This window comes from Cervus canadensis, chromosome 1 (assembly GCF_019320065.1).
Source record: "Cervus canadensis isolate Bull #8, Minnesota chromosome 1, ASM1932006v1, whole genome shotgun sequence".
NCBI lineage: Eukaryota > Metazoa > Chordata > Mammalia > Artiodactyla > Cervidae > Cervus > Cervus canadensis.
The window spans coordinates 39,574,985-39,595,612 of record NC_057386.1 but is presented as its reverse complement, the minus strand read 5'-3'; the positions used below and the strand labels follow the sequence as shown (position 1 = coordinate 39,595,612).

Sequence of the window (20,628 nt, the reverse complement as noted above, 5' to 3'; positions counted from 1 at the left end):
TGCCATTGGTGAGAAACAAGTTTAAAAACTTAGATTGGACTCATATGGAGAACCTGGAAAGGTCTGTCTGGTGAAGATTGTAATGGTGAGAAGTTGTGGGCCATTTAAACTTTTTGAGTAGGAGGATTGAGTGGTGCTGTAGAGGTGCTTAAATGAGTCAGGGGGTGCCCTATCTATTAAGGTCTTAGTTTGAAAATAGACTGCTTAAGGAGAAAAGAAATGTATTATAAAAGTATTAAATTACTCATAAACTCAAAAGGAAGACTGGAGAGCTTGTCTCGGGCAGTTCCTGGGTCTTAATATCAGGAGTGAATTGATAGTCTAATCAGGATGTCACTGAAATGAAAGCATGTCATCCATTTTTTCCCGATAACTTTGGTCATTTTTCTCAAAATTCAGAATCCCTGGAAATAGTTTATTGGTTTATCTTGGTTGATGTCCATTCATCTGTGAGGTGAGAATTTGGCATCTTTATAGATAGTCCTGCCTAAGCAGAGGAGAGGTAATTTCCCAAAAAGAAATCAGTGCCATTACTGAAAAGTGGGGATAGATGTTGGGAGGCCAGCAAACAACTACTAAAACGTACATCATAATGAATTAAGGAGGAAAGACTAGAGATTGGAATGCTCATTTGGGAGGCTTTTTTCTGAAGAACAGACAAGAGGTAACAGATCTTAATAAAAGGTAGGGGCTGTGTGTTTGGCTAGTAATGGTTTTGATGTGAAATACTCTGGAGGTAGAATCTAAAATTTAGTGACAAATGCTTCTTACTCGTGTAAATATATAGATAACTAAAGTTAACAGAAGTTAAAGTTGATGACATATAGTGGAAACCTGGCTCTGTTACTAAGCTATGTGATATAATGAGCAAATTAAATTACTTTACTTTTCTGAACTTCAAGTATAATTTAGGTTGATAATTATTTCAGGACAGTTGTGACAAGTCAATAAACTAAGAAAAATGCTGTAATATAAGAAGAATTCAGTGAATTTTAATTCTCTTCATTATTAAACAGAAAAACAGGATTTAAAAAAATATTTTTTTTTGGTTAGGAGAAGCTTTAGGGAAGTGCTGTGCTTTGTTACTTGGTATTGTATACTCTGTACACTTAGTATTAAAACTTAATTCCTTCATGTTTTGAGATTTTTATGGAAACAGAAGGGAAACATTCTGGATTAGAAATTAGCTTCAGGGTTAGACTTTTTAAAATAGGCCTTTTATAATTTTAGACTTATAGAAAAGTACAAAGATAATACAGAGAGTTCTCACATACCTTTCAGTCAGCTTCCTCTAATGTTAAATTTAAAATAACCATGGTTTATTTGTTGAAATGACAAAGTTAACATTGATATAAGACTATTAATTAAATTACAGATTCTATTCAGATTTACCTGATTTTCCACTGATGTACTTTTTTTTTCTGTTCCAGGATCCAATTCAGGATACTACCTTGCATTTAGTAAATTGAGATTTTAAATTCCACTTCTGCAAACCACTTAACCTGTCAGACCCTCATGCATAAATTTTGACTTAAAGGATATCTATCTGAACTACCATTTATAGTGCTGGTGTTCTGAGTCTGTTTATATCTGTCACACAGTGTGCCCTGCTTTTATTTTTGAAAGAGATTCTAAGATCTAATCCATATACCAGATCTTTTGACAGTAAAAAAAAAAAAAAAAAAATCCATTTGTATCTTGTAATTTTGCTTTGCTATTAAAGGAAAACTATAAATTTATTGAGATTTGGGAAACATAAGAACTTTTTCTTCCTTTTGAACAAAAATGACAGAAAAGCAGGGTTTGTGTCTATTCAGTTGTGTAATAATTAAAAGGAGAGTTATAAAATATGAGTATTGTTAAACTGCCTTTTTTGAGGGGCAATACTAGGGAGGGCATAAAGCTTAGAAATGTAACTTGAAAGTGAATCTTCATGTAGTGGAATTTATAATGGAAATAATTGAGAGCAGATATATCTTCTCTCAAATAATCCAAAGTACTTCATACAGCTGCTTGTTAGTTCTTCTCATGTTTGGGCATGGTTTGGTATAGGTTAAATTGTTTATATATTTTAAGTTGTTGTCCCTTTTTCCTTCCAAGCTATGTCTGTGTTAGGGAAAATATCATATTGGGAATAATTTCAAGACAATTGTATTTTATCCCACAGATTCTCCTGTTCAGAAATTGTTGAACCTACCAACAGTCTTGGCTTATAAATAATTAACTTTGATTCTATAATAGTTAAATAACTTCATTATTTTTAGGGACCTTGCAGTAGTATTTTGATTAATTTTCTTATTTAAATTTACTTTTAATAATTGGGTTAGCTTTTGTTATTCTAATCCAGTGACTCTTAACATGCTACACAATTCTCATGCAGGTGGCTAAGGATTACACTTTGACAAAAGATGAATGTGCAGCAAAATTTTGTATATAGTGTCTCAATTTCTGCTTGTTAAAACCATATTTTTCATTGTTTACCTGTGTAATATCTATATTCACTCTGATACTTTTTTTTTTTACTCTGACACTTCTTGAATGCCTACTCTTTTTTTTTTTTTAAATTAATTAATTAATTTATTTATTTTTTCAGTGGGTTTTGTCATACATTGACATGAATCAGCAATAGATTTACACATATTCCCCATCCCGATCCCCCCTCCCACCGAATGCCTACTCTTTATGGGAGAGATTTTTAGGTGTATAAGATTCAAAGATAAGTAAGGTAGCCTCTGCCTTTAAGGAACTCAGTGGTAGGTGAGATAGATGCTTAAATAATTCGGTACAATGAGATGTGTTAGTTGAGTATAAGCAAATTTTATGGAAGTTTCACACAGAAAGTCAATTAATTGTGCCTGGAAGAACTGGATTGGGAAAAGTTGCCCTGTGGAGATGACAACCAGAAATCAAAAAGCAGAGGAGTTTGACTTAATAATTTTGAGCACTATGTTTTATCTGCATATTTCATTTAACCCTCACAAAGCCCCCATGACTTAGAGGCTTCCGTGGTGGCTCGGTGGTTAAGAGTCAGTCTGCCAACACAGGAGACATGGGTTCGATTCCTGGGTTGGAAAGGTCCCTTGGGGAAGAAAATGGCAACCCACTCCAGTATTCTTGCCTGGGAAATCCTATGGACAGAGGAGCCTGGCGGGCTATAGTCCTTGGACTCACAAGAGTTGGACACAACTTAGCGACTACAACAACAACAATTTTAGAGGTGGGAAAACTGAGGTCAGAGAGATTAAGTTACTTGTCCAACAAGTTAACTGCCTACCGTAAGTATGTTGGCAGATCCAGTTTGGGGACTTAGATAATATGATTTCAGGACCTGTGTTTTTAGTCACTGTGTGTTCACCACTCTGTAGAAAGAGGAGCAGTGATAAACTGGGAAGCCCCTGTCATCAGAGCACAGGAAGTTGGAAGGAGATGAGGGTAAAGAGTAGGTTGTGTCAGACCATACTTGAAAGGCACGGTAAGCATTTTTGTTTCAACCAAAGTAAAGTGTAAAGGCATTGAGCACTTAAATAGAGGGGATGACATAAGCAGATTTGCATTTGGAAAGGTCATTTTGGTTGTAGGAGACCAAATGAATTGGAGGGGGGCCAAAAGCGGATGCAGTGGCACCCTGTTGAAGTTCATTATAAGTAGCCCAGGTAAGATAAATAGCCTGGATGGAATAAACAGGTGATTGTTGAGATGGAGGAAAGTGGGCTGGTTTAAGAAAGATACAAAAGGATAAGACTACAAGACATGGTTATGGCTACACATTACTTATACATTCCATATCTTTATCAGTGCTCAGAATTAAACAATATTCATAACTGCCCTATGTAGGCTCTCCTACTCAACGACCCAGTGACATCTCATTTATTTATTTGGCCATGTGGTATCTTTCACTGTGGTGTGTGCAGGCTTCTCACTCGCTGTAGCACCTGGGCTACAGAGCTTCTGTGCTCAGTACTTGTGACTCTGTGCAGCTTGTGGGACCTTAGATCCCTGACCAGGGATTGAACCCATGTCCCCTGCATTGGAAGATGGATTCTTAACCACTGGACCACCAGGGAAGTCCCTCCAGTGACTTCTTTAACAATATTATTTTTGCTTTTTACCTTTTCCCTTCTTTTCAATTTGACATACTTAACAGTGGTTCAGGGGATTGATTCTCTATTTTCCACCATTAATTCACCATGTGGCTTTGAGAAAGGCATGTGACCTTTTGAAACCAAATACTCTCAATTTCTTCCAATCCTAAAATTTTATAATTATATATAATATTTATAAGTAGGTTGAAGTACCAGACATCAGATGAGTTCTGTGTCGATTAAGCGTGATGGGAGTTTCTGTAATGTCAGATTTATCTCACTGGTGGCATTTCTCAGTTGTATTTGTCATTTCTAGTTTTTGGTATAGTAACTGGTATACATGTGTATTTCTTTTGAGGGAAGATATAGTAGACAGTTTAATGCGTGTCTGCCCATTCTCTGTAAAGAGACAGTTTTTCTTTCTCTAAAGTGATTGAACATTTGACTAAGTTGGCTCGTTTCTGAGCTTGAGCCCTCTGAGTAACAGATGTAGGGAAAAGGGCATTATGGTATTGAAGCAGTTGCTTAAAGCCAACAATGTCCTTTTTGTGAAAATCTGAAGGTTCTTTAAAGATGGAATACCATGACATCATCACTGTTCATCTAAGGAGCATTCCTCAAGTAATACTGAATATGCTGTGATTATCAGTACCCTTCCCCCTTCTTTCTATTGCTTGACTGATGTTATTGTCAATTATTTGACTATTTTTGCAAATGTGGAGCAGTTACTTAATTCTGAAAATCCTAAGAGCCTGAGATTTTAAAGTATATTGGGTTTTAATTCTAGTTTCATCAGCTTTCTTAAAGATTTGTGTTTTAGGATTGAATAAAATGGTTTCATCCACAGAAACTGTGTATCTTTTACATTCAGCCCTCAGTAGCCTAATAATAAATGATAGGCTTCTCTGGTCTGTTTTTATGGAACCAGAAACAAATTAGATCTCATTTGCTGTTTATAGGATTCTTAATGTTTTTTACTATTCTCTTTTAGTAGGAAAGATATGGTGAGTTATAATAATGATATTTTCCCTGAAGAACAGAGTAGATATCTTTAAAATATAATCTAATAGACTGTTTTTTTCTTTTGTAAGGAAGATTATTGCAGTCTCATAGAACTTTTTACACACGTGCATATCTTTTAAGCCTGATCTGTAGCTTAGCAAGCTGTATTAGTACTGTACTTTGGGTATTTATGTACTTAATATTTATGTTCGGCAGAAATTATGGAGTTTATGGTTAGGGTTGCTGTGAAAGTTCCTCTCTGCTGTTTTCTCTTCCTGTAGTTTTTCACGACAGCTTTTGAAGATGTCCAAGAATCAAATCATGTACCTTTGTCAGTTTTACATGGATGACTCTATGTTAACTCTAGCTTAACAGTGTAAAGTGTAGTCTTTGCAGAGACTACAGTTGAGTCTCAAACAGCATGGATTTGATCTTATGGGTCAAACAGCATGGGTCCACTTATATGCAGGTTTTTTCCAGTAAATACATGTAGGTACTATCAATGTATTCTCTCTTCGTCATGATTGTCTTAACAAAATTTCTTTTTCTCTAACTTACTTTATTGTAAGAATACAGTATATAATGTATATAACATACAAAGTATGTTTGATTGACTTTGTATTATCAATAAGGCTTCTGTTCAACAGTAGCCTGTCAGTAGCTAAGTTTTTGTGGTGGTTGTTCACTGTGTCCGACTCTTTGGGACCCTATAGACTGCAGCATGCTAGGCTCCCCTCTTCTTCACTATCTCCTGGAGTTTGCTCAGATTCATGCCCATTGAGTCAGTGATGCTCTCTAACCATCTCATCCTCTGCCACCCCCTCCTATCACGTTCATTGATAGTGGTGTTCTACAGTGTTCTGTATATTTTCAGACTACTTTTAAAGTTCTGAAAGGAGTGTTGGAGGCTCTCAGTATAATTATAGGCTTGTCTTATTTCTCTTTATCAGTTCTATCAGTTTTGCTTCATTTTATTTGAAGTTCTTTTGTTATTCAGGTGAATACAAATGTAGGATTTGATAATGGAATACCATCATTATGTAATGTCCCTCCTTATCCCTTGTGGCTTACCCAGTTCTGAAGTCTGTTGTCTGATATTAATGTAGCCACTCCAGATTTCTTTTGTTTAATATTTTGTATTTCTTTTAGAGCAGATCTACTGGGAATAGATTCTCTTTTTATCACCTTTTTAAAGATATTGTTCTACTTTCTGGGACCTCCAGTGTTTCTTACCAAAATCTGTGGTCTTTCAAATTCTTGTTTACTTTTGTTTTTTAGCATTTTGATTATGATGTGTGCAGCTCTGATTTTCTTTGAATTTTTCCTGTTTGGAATTTACTGAGCTCCTTGAATCTCTAAATTTATATCTCTTGTCAAATCTGGGAAGTTTTCTGCCATTACCAAAACAGTTTTTTTCTCTACCAATTTATTTTTCCTCTCGTTATATGAATGTCAGTGATGTAAAACTTAGTTTGATATTGTCCTATGAGTCACTAAGGCTCCATTCATTTCTTTCAATCATTTTTTTTCTTTTCTTATTTCAATTTAGATAATTTCATTTGCTCTCCTTTCAAGTTTACTGACTCTTTCCTCTATCATTTCTGTTCTCTGGTTGAGACCATGCAATGAATTTTTAAAAATTTTTCTAAAAAAAAAAAAAATTTCTGATACTGTGTTTTTCAGTTCCAAATTTTCCATGTGGTTCTTTTTTTAAAAAATAGTTTCTCTGCTAAGAATTTTGTTTTTTTCAGTTGTTTCAAGAGTGTTAACCATTATCTTATTTACTATGATTATAGTAGCTGCTTTAATTTCTTTATGTGATAATTCCAACATTAGTCATCTCAAAACAGGCATCTATTGGCACTCTTTTCACTTGATAATTTGCTACACTTTCCAGTTATGTATATTATTTGTTTATTTGCTTTTACATGAAAAGTAATTTTGGATTTTTTCCTGGACATTTTGAATATTGTCATTTCTGATCCTGTTAATATCCCCTGGAGAGTGTTGATTTGTTTGTTTCAGACAGCTACCAGTTAGATGGCAAGTTCTGTCTCTCTTTCTGTGAGAAGTAGTTCTAATATCAGTTCTGATTTCAAAGCCTTTGCTGTGCTCTTTGGATTTGCCCTTCAGTGTACCTCTCAGTGATAATCTGAGACTTGGGCAGTGGTTTATATCATTGATTAGGTCCTCTTTAGCACAGTCTTTGCTGCACCTCTTTGAGTCTATTTTACACAAACATAAATCATAATTGTACTGGTTCGTGCAGAGAGTTAGGGGATCTCTTTTCCAACTCTCTACTCTCCATGATGTCCCCCATGCTCTTCAGTTTCCAGGGCTTTATTCCCAGTTCCAGAAAGACATGTTTCTGTCAGAGCTTTTAGACCTCTGCATTGTACAGCTCCCCATATCTGGGGTTGCCCTTAAGTGAAGTGGGGAAAGGAGAGAGATGAGGGGAAAAAAATAATGGGAATTCCCTTCATACTTTTTGGATGACAGAGGCCCTGTTTTCCCAGTTTTTCTGACCAGAGAGATTGGTTTTCTCATTGGGGTTTTCTCTTGCTGGGACAGTGCTATTCTATGGCTGAGGAGAGAAAAAAGACCAAAAAGAAGGCATTCCCTCCTGCCAGTCTCCAGATCACAGGATTCCCTTTTCCTGGTCCTTTGGACAGGGGGAGAATTTCTTTAAGTGTTTTTTGTCAGCACCCTAAACATAGTTTCATAACTTAGATCACACTCTTAGGTCAAAACTGGGAGGTAAAGGGATAAAGGAGAAAAATGCAATAAGAAGACTCATGGCCATACTTTCAAGTTTTGACTCCTCTCCACAGTCATTTATATTACCTGTTTTTGGAATGTTTATATATATCCTTTGGTCATTTATATTTTGGTGGATTAGTTATTTCTTCAGTGATTTGGATGATGCCACTATATTTAAGGAATAATAACCCTTAATTTTGTGTGCTCTGGATATTTCAGTTTTTGTGTTCAACTCAATTTTTTATATACAGATTTTTTTTAATGAATTAGTCTTTTGTAAGTTAAAGTGCTAATAACCTTTTAGATGTTCTCTCTAGTTAGAGTGTGTATGCTTCTAGTTTAAAAATATGTATTCTATTTTATTTTTCTCAAATTTAAAGTAAATTTTTTTAATTTTTAGAAGTGGTGGGTATAAAAATTCAGATAATATAGATATCTAGGTTAACAAGTAATGCTGTTCATAGCCTTACTTTATCAAAGAAAATGTTAGCATTTTAATACACATCCTTCTATACCTTGTTCATAAATTTGCTATATATACTTATATATTTTAGATTTTAAACCTTTTTATTTTTTAAAGTTGTTACTTTAATTGAGGTATTATATACATCATATGTATGCATATATACATACATATATGCATACATGCATGCATGTATATATATACATCATATATATGCATATACATATGCATCCATTTTAATATTGTTCAAATTTGACAGGAGTGATTCTCTACTGAAGTCAAAATACAGAACATTATAGAACCCTAGACAGTTCCTGTGAGCCCTTCTGTGGTCAGTTCCTCTCTTCTTCCCAAAGCTGACCCCAATCAACCATGAATCTGTCACTATATAGTAGTTTTGCCTATTTGAAAATTATCAGGGAAATCATACAGTTTTTACTGTTTGATTTCTGGCTTTTTTTTGCTTGAGAATAATGCCTTTTTTTTTGGTTTGTTTTTCGGCTGTTCCACCCCCCCACCCCCCACCCCCCGCCACCACACATGTGGGATCTTAGTTCCCTGACCAGGGATCAAACCCACTCCCTGAGGTGGAAGCTTGGATTCCTAACTTCTGGACTGCCAGGGAGTTATGGAGCATAATGCTTTTGATAGTCTTCTGGGTTGCTGCATGGATCAGTAGTTTATTCCTTTTTATTACTGTGAAAAGAATTTCATTGTGTGAATATACCACAGTTTTTTGTATATATATATATTTGTTGATAGACATTTGTATTATTTGCAATTTGGGGCTATTATGAATAAAGCTGCTATGTACAAGTCTTTTTTTGTGCCTTTGTTTTTATAACTTTTGAATAAGTGATAGCTAGTTAAGGAACTGTTCCATCACATAATGTTTATTTAATTTGATAAGCATCTGTTAAATGGTTTTCTAGAATGGTTGTACCTTTCTAGATTGCCATCAGCAGTGTAATGAGTTCTAGTTCTTCGCTTTTTTTTTTTCCGCTTTGTTTTTTTGATCTTTTTATTTAATTTGGGGGCAGGGGGAAGTGTGCGCAGTGCTTATGGGATCTTAGTTCCCCGACTGTGGATCAGCCCAGGCCCCCAGCAGTGGAAGTGTGGAGTCCTAACCACTGGACCAGCAGGGACTTCCCCCAGTTCCTCACTTTGTGCATTTATCATTTCTTATACTTTATATGTGTTTTTGATATGGGTTCCTTAAAGTTGGATTTTTGTGTGAAATGTTAAGGATACATTTGATTTTTGTAGATTTTTCTCCATAGGTTTTGTACTGTTTTTGCAATACCACTTCCACTGTATAAAAGTGCATATATCTAATGACTGTTTCTTTTCTTTCTGTTTTTTTTCTTTCTTCTGTGAACTACCCATATTTCTGCTGGGTTGTTGGGATAGTGCTTTATTTGTGTGTGTCTGTGTGTGTGTGCGCATGCTGTTTTTAGAAACTATATATTAAGAATGCAAGATTGTCAGATTATTGTCTTGTTTTTTGAAATTCTTTCCATATTAGAGATACTAACCCTTTGTAAATGTAAGTTTCAAACATTTTTTTCCCCAAGTTTATTATTTGTCCCTTTTGTTTGAAGTCTTTCCATGGCCCCTCCTCCCAAGTTTAATACTTGCTTTTCTGACCCGTATGTAATTCTGATGTTTAGTTTGAGGAACAGGTGTTTTATTTTTTTTCCAAATAGCTATTGGTGTCTCTCAACAACACTTATTATAAATACTTTTTTTCACTCATTGATTTGAGAGGCCTGGTTAAGCCATTTAGAAGTAGTGTTTATATAAGGTATGTGATAGGGATATAATTTCTGTAATTTTTTCCAAATGGGTTCTTAGTTCTTTCGACAAAATTTGTTTCTTCTTTAATTGTATGCTAAATTCCTAGGTACACATACATGGGTTTGTTTCTGGACTTTTTTAGATACCTGCTTAAAAGCTTTATGAAGTGGAGGAGAGTTGACTAGAATCTAATGACATTAATTAGGAAGCAAATGAAATAGCTTTGGGAGATTTTTTTTTAATTGGTGAATTTATTAAGTGGCTAACATTTAATGTAGTGCTTACTGTGCCTGAGTACTAATCTATGCTTATATTTATTCATTTAACCTTCACAACCACTATATTAGGTAGGCTATTGTTTTCATTCTACAGTTTAGGAAAATAAGGCTACTCAGTTCACAGCTTGTAATTAGTGTTGCCAGGATTAATATTCAGGTAGTGTCATTCCAGAACCTAGATTCTGAAGCTTCTCAGTTATGACAGCCATTTTTTAAATTAGGTAATCTGATATAGAGGAAATGATAACCAACTAATTCCCTGGTAATTCTGCTATCTGTAATATCTACTTACTAATGAAGCAGATTTGATAAAGGCTATATTTTAATGTGAGTCATGTTTATAGAGAAAGCAGTTAGTTGTCTGTTAAATTCATTACTTTCTCCCATTGCATTTTTCTTTGGAATGTCTGTGTTAAGAGTTGATTAAACACTGGCATATGAAAGGAAAAGAAAGACAACTTACTGAGTTAAATTCTTTGTGTATTTTCTTATGTTTGAAAATCATTAATAGATGGGAATCTAATCTTTCTGTTGTTAGAAACTTCCTATGGGTACACCTTAAGTTGGCATGCATACTTTTTTAATAGCCTGTGTCTTCTGCCAGTGGGCTCACTACCTCAGAATTAGGAAAGGATTAGATAAACCTAAAATGTAAACATTTATTTAATTTTTAAAATTGTATGTCTGGTAATGCTTACCCTATGTGTAGTAGGAATCCTTTATTTTTTTAAGCCCCACAGGTGATTGTGATGGTGAGCCAGGTTTAGGAACTCCTGCACTAGCAGGTCACACTTCCTTCTCAGTGAAATTTTAGGCCTGAAGTAATTTTAGATATGCTATCAGAAAATGATCTTATACAAATTATTCTTAGCAGCTTTTCCTGACTTTTTTCTTCTCTTATTTCTCTACAATAGCTTATGCCAGTGTGGCTTCATTCATACAGATGAACCAAGGATTGGGATAGCAGTATAAAATTAGAATCAGACAGCTGATTGCCCAGCAGGATGCCATCAACCAATCGTGCGGGCAGCCTGAAGGACCCTGAAATTGCAGAGCTCTTCTTCAAAGAAGATCCAGAGAAGCTCTTCACAGATCTCAGAGAAATTGGCCATGGAAGCTTTGGAGCAGTGTATTTTGTAAGTGTTAAAGGCTAAAGTCAGTGACCAGCATTTACTTACAATTCAGTCATGGAAAAATAAAAAATAATAATATAAAGAGACAGAGGCCATAGTCCGTTTTATAGTCACTTGTATTGCTGTGTGTATATAATATGAAAGTAGTTTTAGTTATTGAGTTTCTTGGATTATTAAAAAATGGGAATGAATGTATATCATCCTGAGCACTTCTTTCACTTGGTTCCATAAGTTTTGATGTGTTGTATTTTTTTATTCATTCAACTCTCAGTATTTCTAACATGCCTTATGACTTCTTTGGTACATTGGTTTAAAAGTGTGCTGTTTAACTTTTACAGTTTTGTGAATTTTCCTTTTTTCCTTTTTTGTGATTGATTGCTGACTTTATCCTGTTGAGGTCAGAGAAGATACTTTGGATGATACCTATGTTTTTTGTTATTTTTTGGATGATACCTATCTTTTAAAATCAGTTGAGACTTGATTTTTGGCACAACACAGTCTATCCTGGAAAATATCCCATGTGCACTTGAGAAGAATGTGCATTCTATAGATCTAGTTGGTTTATTATGTCAAGTCCTCTATTTCCTTCATTATTTTCTGTCTGATTGTCCTCTCCTTTAGAGTATTGAAGTCTTCAGGGCTTCCCAGGTGGTTGAGTGGTAAAGAATCTGCCTGCCAATATAAGAGATGTGGGTTTGATCCCTGAGCTGGGAAGATCTTTTAGAGAAGGAAATGGCAACCCACTCCAGTATGCTTGCCTGAGAAATCCCATGGACAGAGGAGCCTGGTTGGGCTACAATCCATGGGGTAGCAAAAGAGTTGGACATGACTTAGTGAAATAACAGTTGAAGTCTCCAACTGTTATTGTAGAACTGTCTATACATAATGATCTGTCCATAGGTGTGTGAAAGTTGATAATTGTTGTATCTTCTTGATGTATTGAACCTTTATTAATACATGATGTCCTTCTTTGTTTTTAATAACATTTTAATTTAAAGATTTTTTATTTACAAAAGTCTACAAAAGGACCCAATTTTTCATTTCTTCTAAGTAATTACCCAAGATTTGTTGAAGGTGTATATTTAGTTTTATGGCCAATTGCCAGACTTCTTCACTAAGCAGAAAGTTTACACTCCCATCTGCAGTGTATGAAAATTCAGTGTATGTATCCTTGCCAGCATTAGATGTTGATGGTCATTTGGAGTTATTTTGATGGGTGTATAATGGTATTTTAGTTAGGTTTTAATGTGTATTTCCCTAATGATTGATGATGTTGAGCTCTCTTTCATAGGCTTAATGGCCATTCACATGTCTTTGGAAGTATCTGTTCAAATATTTCGTCCATTTTTTGAAAATTGGGTTTTCTTTTTTAATTGAGTTTTCAGGATTTCCTTGTGTATCTGGGTTACTTGATCAGTCAGTATATGTTTTGTGATTATTTTCTTCTAGAGTGTACACTGGAAAATTTAGTTGTACACTGGAAAATTTTTGTTGGTGTGATGACCTGTGTATGTCAAGTAGCTGATATTTATAGGTTATAGTCTTCAGATCTTTTGAGTCCTTTGATTTTACTAGTTTGTTTTTGTCTGTGTGTTGTGTCAGTAACTGAAAGAGGTGTTTAAAAATCTCCACTGATATCTATTTTGACTTTTAGCTCTATCTTGTTTTACTTTATACATTTCTAATCTGTTACTAGAAATATACAAATTTAGAAAATACTGTATCTTGTTGAATTGTCCCATTACCATTAAGATTTCACTCTTTACCTTTTATAGTATTGCTTTAAAAATCTATTTTTTATATTATTGATAGGTTTCCTTGGCTAATGCTCACATAGTATTTCTTTTTCCTTTTCACTATGTGAGAACATCCTTATGTAGCCTTTGTGAGTCTGATATTTTTGGTCCCAGGACTGTTTTTAATACAGATGCCTGCCACGTCTTTCTTCATGTGTGGGGACTTTTATCCTCTTGATAGTGAGTGCACTGGATGTTGAGCAGGGCCTCCTATTTGCTCTGTACTTGTAACAGCCCTGTTGGGGATGAGGTCTGCTCCCCAGTTATTGCAGTGGAAGCCCCCAAATTGGTTTCTGAGCTGTGGTATGAGGTAGGTGGGACTGGGGTGCTTCTGCTGGGAGTGCAGCCACTGTGTATTCCTCCACAGAAGCTGTCCGCCAGGAAGTGGGCTCTGTTGTGCTGCCTGTCACCTGCTGTGTGCACTACCCTCAGCCCCACCTCAGTTGAGGAGTACAGGCTGTCACCCTGGATATCCCTCAGGTTCTGTGCTCACAAAACCAGTAGGGCAGATCTACCACAGTCAGGCACCTGGACCTGCCGTGGGGGCTGCACAGTCAGTCCAGACCCAGGCTCTGCCTCTGTGTGCCTGCCCTCAAAGCCCACAGTTGCCAGTACTGGACCACCCCATCTGTGGAAGCAGCAGTAATCCACCGGAATGCCCCTCAGACACTGAGCTTACAAAGCTGCCAGTAGCGGTGTGAATCCACCAGTGTTGAGCTCATAGAGGTGGGGCCACATCTACTGTGAGCCCCTCGAAAATGAGGCTGCTGTGGTGGGGCCTCGCCTGTCCCTTTTCATGTGTGTTAACTTGTGTTTGGTTCCTCACTTGTGTCCGACTCTTTGCGACCCTATGGATTGTAGCACACCAGACTCCCCTGTCCTTCACTATCTCCTGGAATTTGCTCAAACTCATGTCCATTGAGTCAGTGATGCCATCCAACCATCTCCTCCTCTGTCACCCCCTTCTCCTCCTACCCTCAGTCTTTGCCAGCATCAGGGTCTTTTTGAAGGAGTCAGCTCTTTGCATCAGGAGACCAAAGTGCTTCAGCATCAGCATCAGTCCTTCCAGTGAATATTCCGGGTTGATTTCCTTTAGGGTGGACTGGTTTGATTTCCTTGCAGTCCAAGGGACTCTTAAGAGTCTTCTCCACAGTTCAAAAACATCAATTTTTCGGTGCTCAGCTTTCTTTATGGTTCAACTCTCACATCCATACATGACTACTGGAAAAACCGTAGCTTTGACTAGACAGACCTTTGTGACTTCTGTTGCGGCCCAGATGTGCATTTTGGGGTGGGGAGTGCAGGGAGGTGGCCAGGACCGTCTGCGCTGGACTCTGCCTGCCCTGTCTCCCGCAGGCTGGTTGCTGTACTCTCCTCTGAGCCTGTGAAGTTCACTGTCTGTCCCAGCCCATCTCCCAACAAGTGAAGGGGATTCTCACACTGAGGGAACTGTTCTTTCATAGCTCACCGCCAGGAGCACAGGTCCTGTCCTTATTCCTTTTTTTTTTAACTCACCCTACCCTGTTACATGGTGATCATTCTTGCAACTTTGGTTGTATGAGATCTTTTTTTGTTTGTTTTGTATGAAGTCTTCTGCCAGCGTTCAGTAGATATTCTGTGAGAATTCTTCCACATGTAGGTTATTTTTTAACATTTCATTTTATATTGGAGTATAGCTGATTAATAAATGTGATAGTTTTAGCTGCACAGCAGAGCAACTCAGCCAAACATATACATGCATCCATTTTCCCCCAAACATTTCTGGAGAAATGTATCATTTTCTTGCAGGGGCAGGGAACATAAAAGATAAGCCTTAGAAGACCCTGTATCAAAAAGCTAAAAAGTGCTTTTAAAAAAAAGAAAAAATGAGGCTTGTCAGAAAGAAAATGGAGCCAGCTTGGAGGGCCAAATCTGAAAGAACTGGAACATCAGTATAAAGATAGTAGTGAATTATACCCATTTAATAAAAAGGGAATTCATAATTTCCATGACAGAGAAGGATGGATGGATGAAAAGGGAGAGCTTTTCTTTAAAATAGAATGCCTGCCTGTTACATGTGAAGGGAATGGTATAGGTGTTTATGGGGGGGGGGGGGGGATCAGCATTTTCATACCATCATAGTGAACTATCATTTTGTTTGGGACTTCAGTGTTTGCTAAATCTAAAGGAAAATTTTGATGAGCAAGATGTCTACATGGTTTTAAAGTATCTCTCCACAGATTGCTTGTTAGATACAAGGTAGGAAATGGTAACTTTATACACATTGGAAAACCAGAGACAATGCCTTTAGAGGGTGAGTAAATTGGTAACAGAGTGAGGAATGGACACATTGTATACCTCCAGATAAGATACCCTGGGAAGGGCACAATATTCTTCTAGTGTTCTGGCCAGGGGTGTATAATCAGAATCTAATCTTGAAAAACTGTCAAGATAGGCACAAGTTTAGTTACATTCTCTAAAAATACCACTGTATATTCTTCAAAAATGCCAGTATCATGAAAGACAAAGAAGGGTTGTGAAATTGTTCTAGATTGGAGGAACCTAGTAAGACATGATAAGTAAGCAAGATACGTGATCCTGAAGGGAAGGAAAACATGTTTACGAACATTTAATATTTTTGTATTTTGCTTTTTAAAAACATGAATAAATAAAAGTCCTATCTCATTTTAACTTGGTCATTTAATTTGAATTCTATCATTACTGTTTGGATTTTTTTAATAGTCATGTTTTAATTTAACATGTATTATTTAATAATATATAATATGTTATTTATATTTATAAAATGAATGTAATTATTTATTATAATGTGTTATTTTATGTATTCTTTATTATGTAGGGTTTTATTTTTATTATTTTAAAAAATTTTTTGTTTACTTTTGGCTGCATTAGGTGTTTGTTGTAGCCTGTGGGAGCTTTTGTTGCACAGTGCAGGCTTCTCTCTAGTCATGGTATGTGGGCTTAGTTGCCCCATGGCATGTGAGATCTTCGTTACCCAACCAGGAATCGAACTGGTGTCCCGAGTTTTTCTAGATTTCCTGGTTTGTCTCTTCTCTGTTGTAGAATTGAATCCAGAATACTACCTTGCATTTAGTGTACCCACTTTTAAATTAAGCTTAGGCCAATTAAAAGTGTAGCAGTTTATGGCTTCCCTGGTGGTCCAGTGGTTAAGAGTCCACCTTGCAATGCAGGGGGACACCAGTTTGATCCCTGGTCCCAGAAGATCTCACTTGCTGCCGAGCGACTAAGCTGGTGAGCTGCAGTTACTCAGACCACATGCAGCAACTACTATAGCCCGCGTGCCTACAGCCTGTGCTCCACAACACAAGAGAAGCCATCGCAATGAGAAGCCTGTGCACCGCAACTGGAGAGTAGCCTGGGCTTCCCCGGAGGCGCTAGTGGTAAAGAACCTGCCTGCCAGTGCAGGAGACCCAGAGACGATTCAGACTCTGGGTCAGGAAGATCCCGTGGAGAAGGAAATGGCAACGCACTCCAGTATTCTTGCTTGGGGAATCTCATGGACAGAGGAGCCTGGTGGGTTACAGTCCATGGGGTCGCAAAGAGCTGGGCACAACCAAAGCAACTGAGCACACGTGCACACACCTCACACATGCCCCGTAGTAGAAAAATTAGCTCAAGATGGACCAAAGACCTGAATGTCACAGTTAAAACTGTAAAATTCTTAGAAGAAAATACAGGGCTAAATCTGCATGTCCTTAGTTTAGGCAAAGGATTCTTAAATGTGGCACCAGAATCATGAGCAACAAAAGAAAAAAATAAATTGACTGTAATCAAAAATAAAAAGTTTTATGCTTCAAAGTAGTGAAAAGACAGCCTACAGAATAGGAGCAAAAAAAATGTAATCTGATAAGGGACTTGTGTCTAGAATATGTAAAGAACTCTTCTAAATCAATCAAAAAACAATCATTTAAAAATGGGCAGATGTCTGAATTGTCATTTCTCCAAGAAAGATGTAATAGCTAAGAAGCACATGAAAATATGCTCAGTATCATTAGTCATGAATCTTGAAAAGAGTCAGTCACAAAAGACCACATATTACCTGGTTTCATTTATATGAAATGTCCAGAAAGGGCAAATCTCTGGAGAGACAGAAAAGTAGATTAGTTGTTGCTTGGGGTTGCATGGGTGGAGAAAAGGGACAGGAGGGTGTTAGCTAAAGGGTATGGAGTTTCTATCTTCTTTTGTTAATGGAGAAGATTTTTATTGTATAATACACACAAAAGTTACCATTTTAACCATTTCTAAATGAACAATTTGGACTTTCTTTTTGAGGTGATGAAAGTTCTAAAACTGACTGTAGTGTTGGTTGCATGTATCTGTGAATATTCTAAATGCCAAAATTGTATGGTATGTAAAGTATATCTCAGCTGTTAACAAAAGAAAGGAATATAGCTGTTTAGAAATGTTGATTAAAATAAAGGGCTTTGTAGATAAGCAGAGGACATTTTGGAAAAATCAATTTATTATATATTCAAGCCAGAGCTTCTGTGGATAGATCTGATTCACCCATTCCAATAAGTGGTGCCAGTCTCCTAACCAGTTCACTCGTAATTGAAATTGGAATATGATTAAGTTTCCCAGAGCCCTCTTAACAGAGTCTTTTTTTTTTCAGGCCACTCTTGAGATATAATTTACAGATGTGCTATCTTTTTTTAAGTATAAATTACATACCATAAGTTCACCGATTTTATGTGTGCATTTCAGTCATTATCAGTAAATATGAGTTTAGCAGCCATCACCATAAAATAATTTAGAAGTTTTATCTTTGGGAACTCTTTAAAATCTGAATTGAAGATAAGTTCTTCCAAAAGATGTTTTGAACTTCCCTGGTGGTTTAGAGGGTAAAGCACCTGCCCACAATGCGGGAGACCCAGGTTCGATTCCTGGGTCGGGAAGATCCCCTAGAGAAGGAAATGGCAACCCTCTCCAGTACCCTTGCCTGGAAAATTCCATGAACGGAGGAGCCTGGTAGGCTACAGTCCATGGGGTCCCAAAGAGTGGGACACGACTGAACGACTTCACTTTCTTCACTTTCTTGGATAACTAAGATCCTACATGCCATGGGGTAACTAAGCCTGGAGGAAGGGAGTGGAGATTCCTGCAAATGGGCTTGGGTTCCAATTTTCCAATCCCACTGTGACCACAGCCCACTCACCTCACTTCTGCAGCCTCAGCTCACCTGTTACTTCAAGAGTTGTGAAGATTAAATATAGAATATGAAATAGCCACCCTAAGGTAACTAAGCCAGAACACTGCAACTAGAGCAACCCACGTGCTGCATGAACACCCAGTGAAGCCTAAAAAAAAAAAAAAAAAAGATGTTTTGAGATGTTCTGATGCTTTTAGTGAACCCACTTTAATTATTTTGCAGCTATTCTCATGTACCTTCTTAATATATAGATTATAATTTTTTAACACATAGGAGTTTGGTTTTTTCTTTTCTAGTTAAATAGAAACTGGAACTTCTAGTTCTTTCCTGTTACATTTTGTTACTTTTTTTCAGACTGCAGCACTATTAAGTAATAATTGTAATAGCCTTTTAGCAGTCTTTTCTTAAGCCTGATTAATAGTTGTTTACAATAGAGGTGATTTATCACGTTAAGAAAGGGCTTCCCTGATAGCTTAGTTGGTAAAGAATCTGCCTGTGATGCAGGAGACCCTGGTTCAATTCCTAGGTGGGGAAGATCCCCTGGAGAAGGAATAGGCTACCCACTCAAGGATTCTTGGGCTTCCCTTGTGGCTCAGCTGGTAAAGAATCCGCCTGCAATGTGGGAGACCTGGGTTTGATCCCTGGGTTGGGAAGATCCCTTGGAGAAGGGAAAGGCTACCCACTCCAGTATTCTGGCTTATAGAATTCCATGGACTGTGTATAGTCCATGGGGTCGCAAAGAGTCGGACACTACTAAGCGACTTTCACTGTTGTCATGTTAAGAATCTACATTTCTATTTTGTGTTTTCTGAGAGTGTGGCCTTTTTTGCATTTGAATACATTTACAGTGGGGTCCTTTCTGCATTTTCAGCATTTATTAAGTGCTTATATATTTATTTCCCCCTTTACAAAAATGTGGTAAATTATGAAATTTTTTCTAGTAACAATCTTTTGCATTTCTGTAATTATAGTATATTTTATCCAAATGAAAAATTCTTCTAATGCTCTATAATATTTAAAAATTTTTAGAGTTTTCTTGTCTTTATTTGGGCTTCCCTGATAGCTCAGTTGGTAAAGAGTCCGCCTGCAATGCGGACCCTGGTTCAATTCCAGGGTTGGGAAGATATGCTGGAGAAGGGATAGACTAGCCACTCCAGGGTTCTTGGGCTTCCTCTGTGGATGAGCTGGTAGAGAATCTGCGTGCAATGTGGGAGACGTGGTTTCAATACCTGGGTTGGGAAGATCCCCTGGAGAAGGGAAAGGCTACCCACTCCAGTATTCTGGCCTGAAGAATTCCACGGACTTCAGGGAACAAACCCACACCTTCCACAGTGAAAGTACAGAGTCCTAACCACTGGACTGCCAACGAATTCCCCACTCAAGAGTACTTTAAAGATAGTTCATTGATGTTCTTTTCAGTCTGCCACCATTGTTTCTTTTACTCGTATTTTCTTCTTTAGATCAGTTGTAGTAATTTATTCCTTCCTAGAAAATTGTCTATTTCATTGTAGTTTCAAAGTTGATTAGCATAGGCTTGTGTGTAAGTCTCATGTTGTTTCTTTGTTATAGTGCTGCTCAAATTTCTGGTTTTTCCTTAACTAGATCCGTGAAAGTTAAACCCTGCTTTATATTTCTTTCCAAAGTACCAGCTCCTGGATGATTTGATAAGTTTCACTATATGGTTATTGGTGTTTTTTTTTAAATGTTCTTCAAAGGCAATTTTGATGTCCTTTTTGACAGGTAGCTTATGAATGCTTTTATTCTCAAAGAAATTATTGCCCAGATTGTTAATTTTTACAATAATCCTTTCTTTCTTTTTTTTAGGCCCGAGATGTGCGCACCAATGAAGTGGTGGCTATCAAGAAAATGTCTTATAGTGGAAAGCAGTCCACTGAGGTAAGTGAAATATTTACATTCTTATTGACATGTTAGAAAAAGACATGTATTTTTAATTGAGGATATTTTGAACTTTTTTCCAGAAGTATAACATACCTGAAAGTACATATAAACTTTAAGAGTATCTCTCAGTCTGTTTTCTTTCACAAACTGAGTACCCATTTAACTTGTACCTAGAGCCCGTTATCAGCACGTTACTGGCATCTTAGAAGCTTCCCAACTTGCCCCCAGTTTTTAATTTTTTTAAACTGTGG

General features: G+C 36.9%; 1 protein-coding gene across 1 annotated transcript in view; it reads left to right on the top strand.

The window, feature by feature from the left end:
- The window catches only part of TAOK1 (TAO kinase 1), a 96,897-nt gene that overhangs the window by 27,712 nt on the left and 48,557 nt on the right, over positions 1-20,628 (top strand). The window contains exons 2-3 of the mRNA XM_043479194.1: positions 11,297-11,518; positions 20,303-20,374. Of these exons, the coding sequence (XP_043335129.1) occupies positions 11,387-11,518; positions 20,303-20,374 (204 nt within the window). The 5' untranslated portion in view covers positions 11,297-11,386. The remainder of the gene's footprint in view (positions 1-11,296; positions 11,519-20,302; positions 20,375-20,628) is intronic.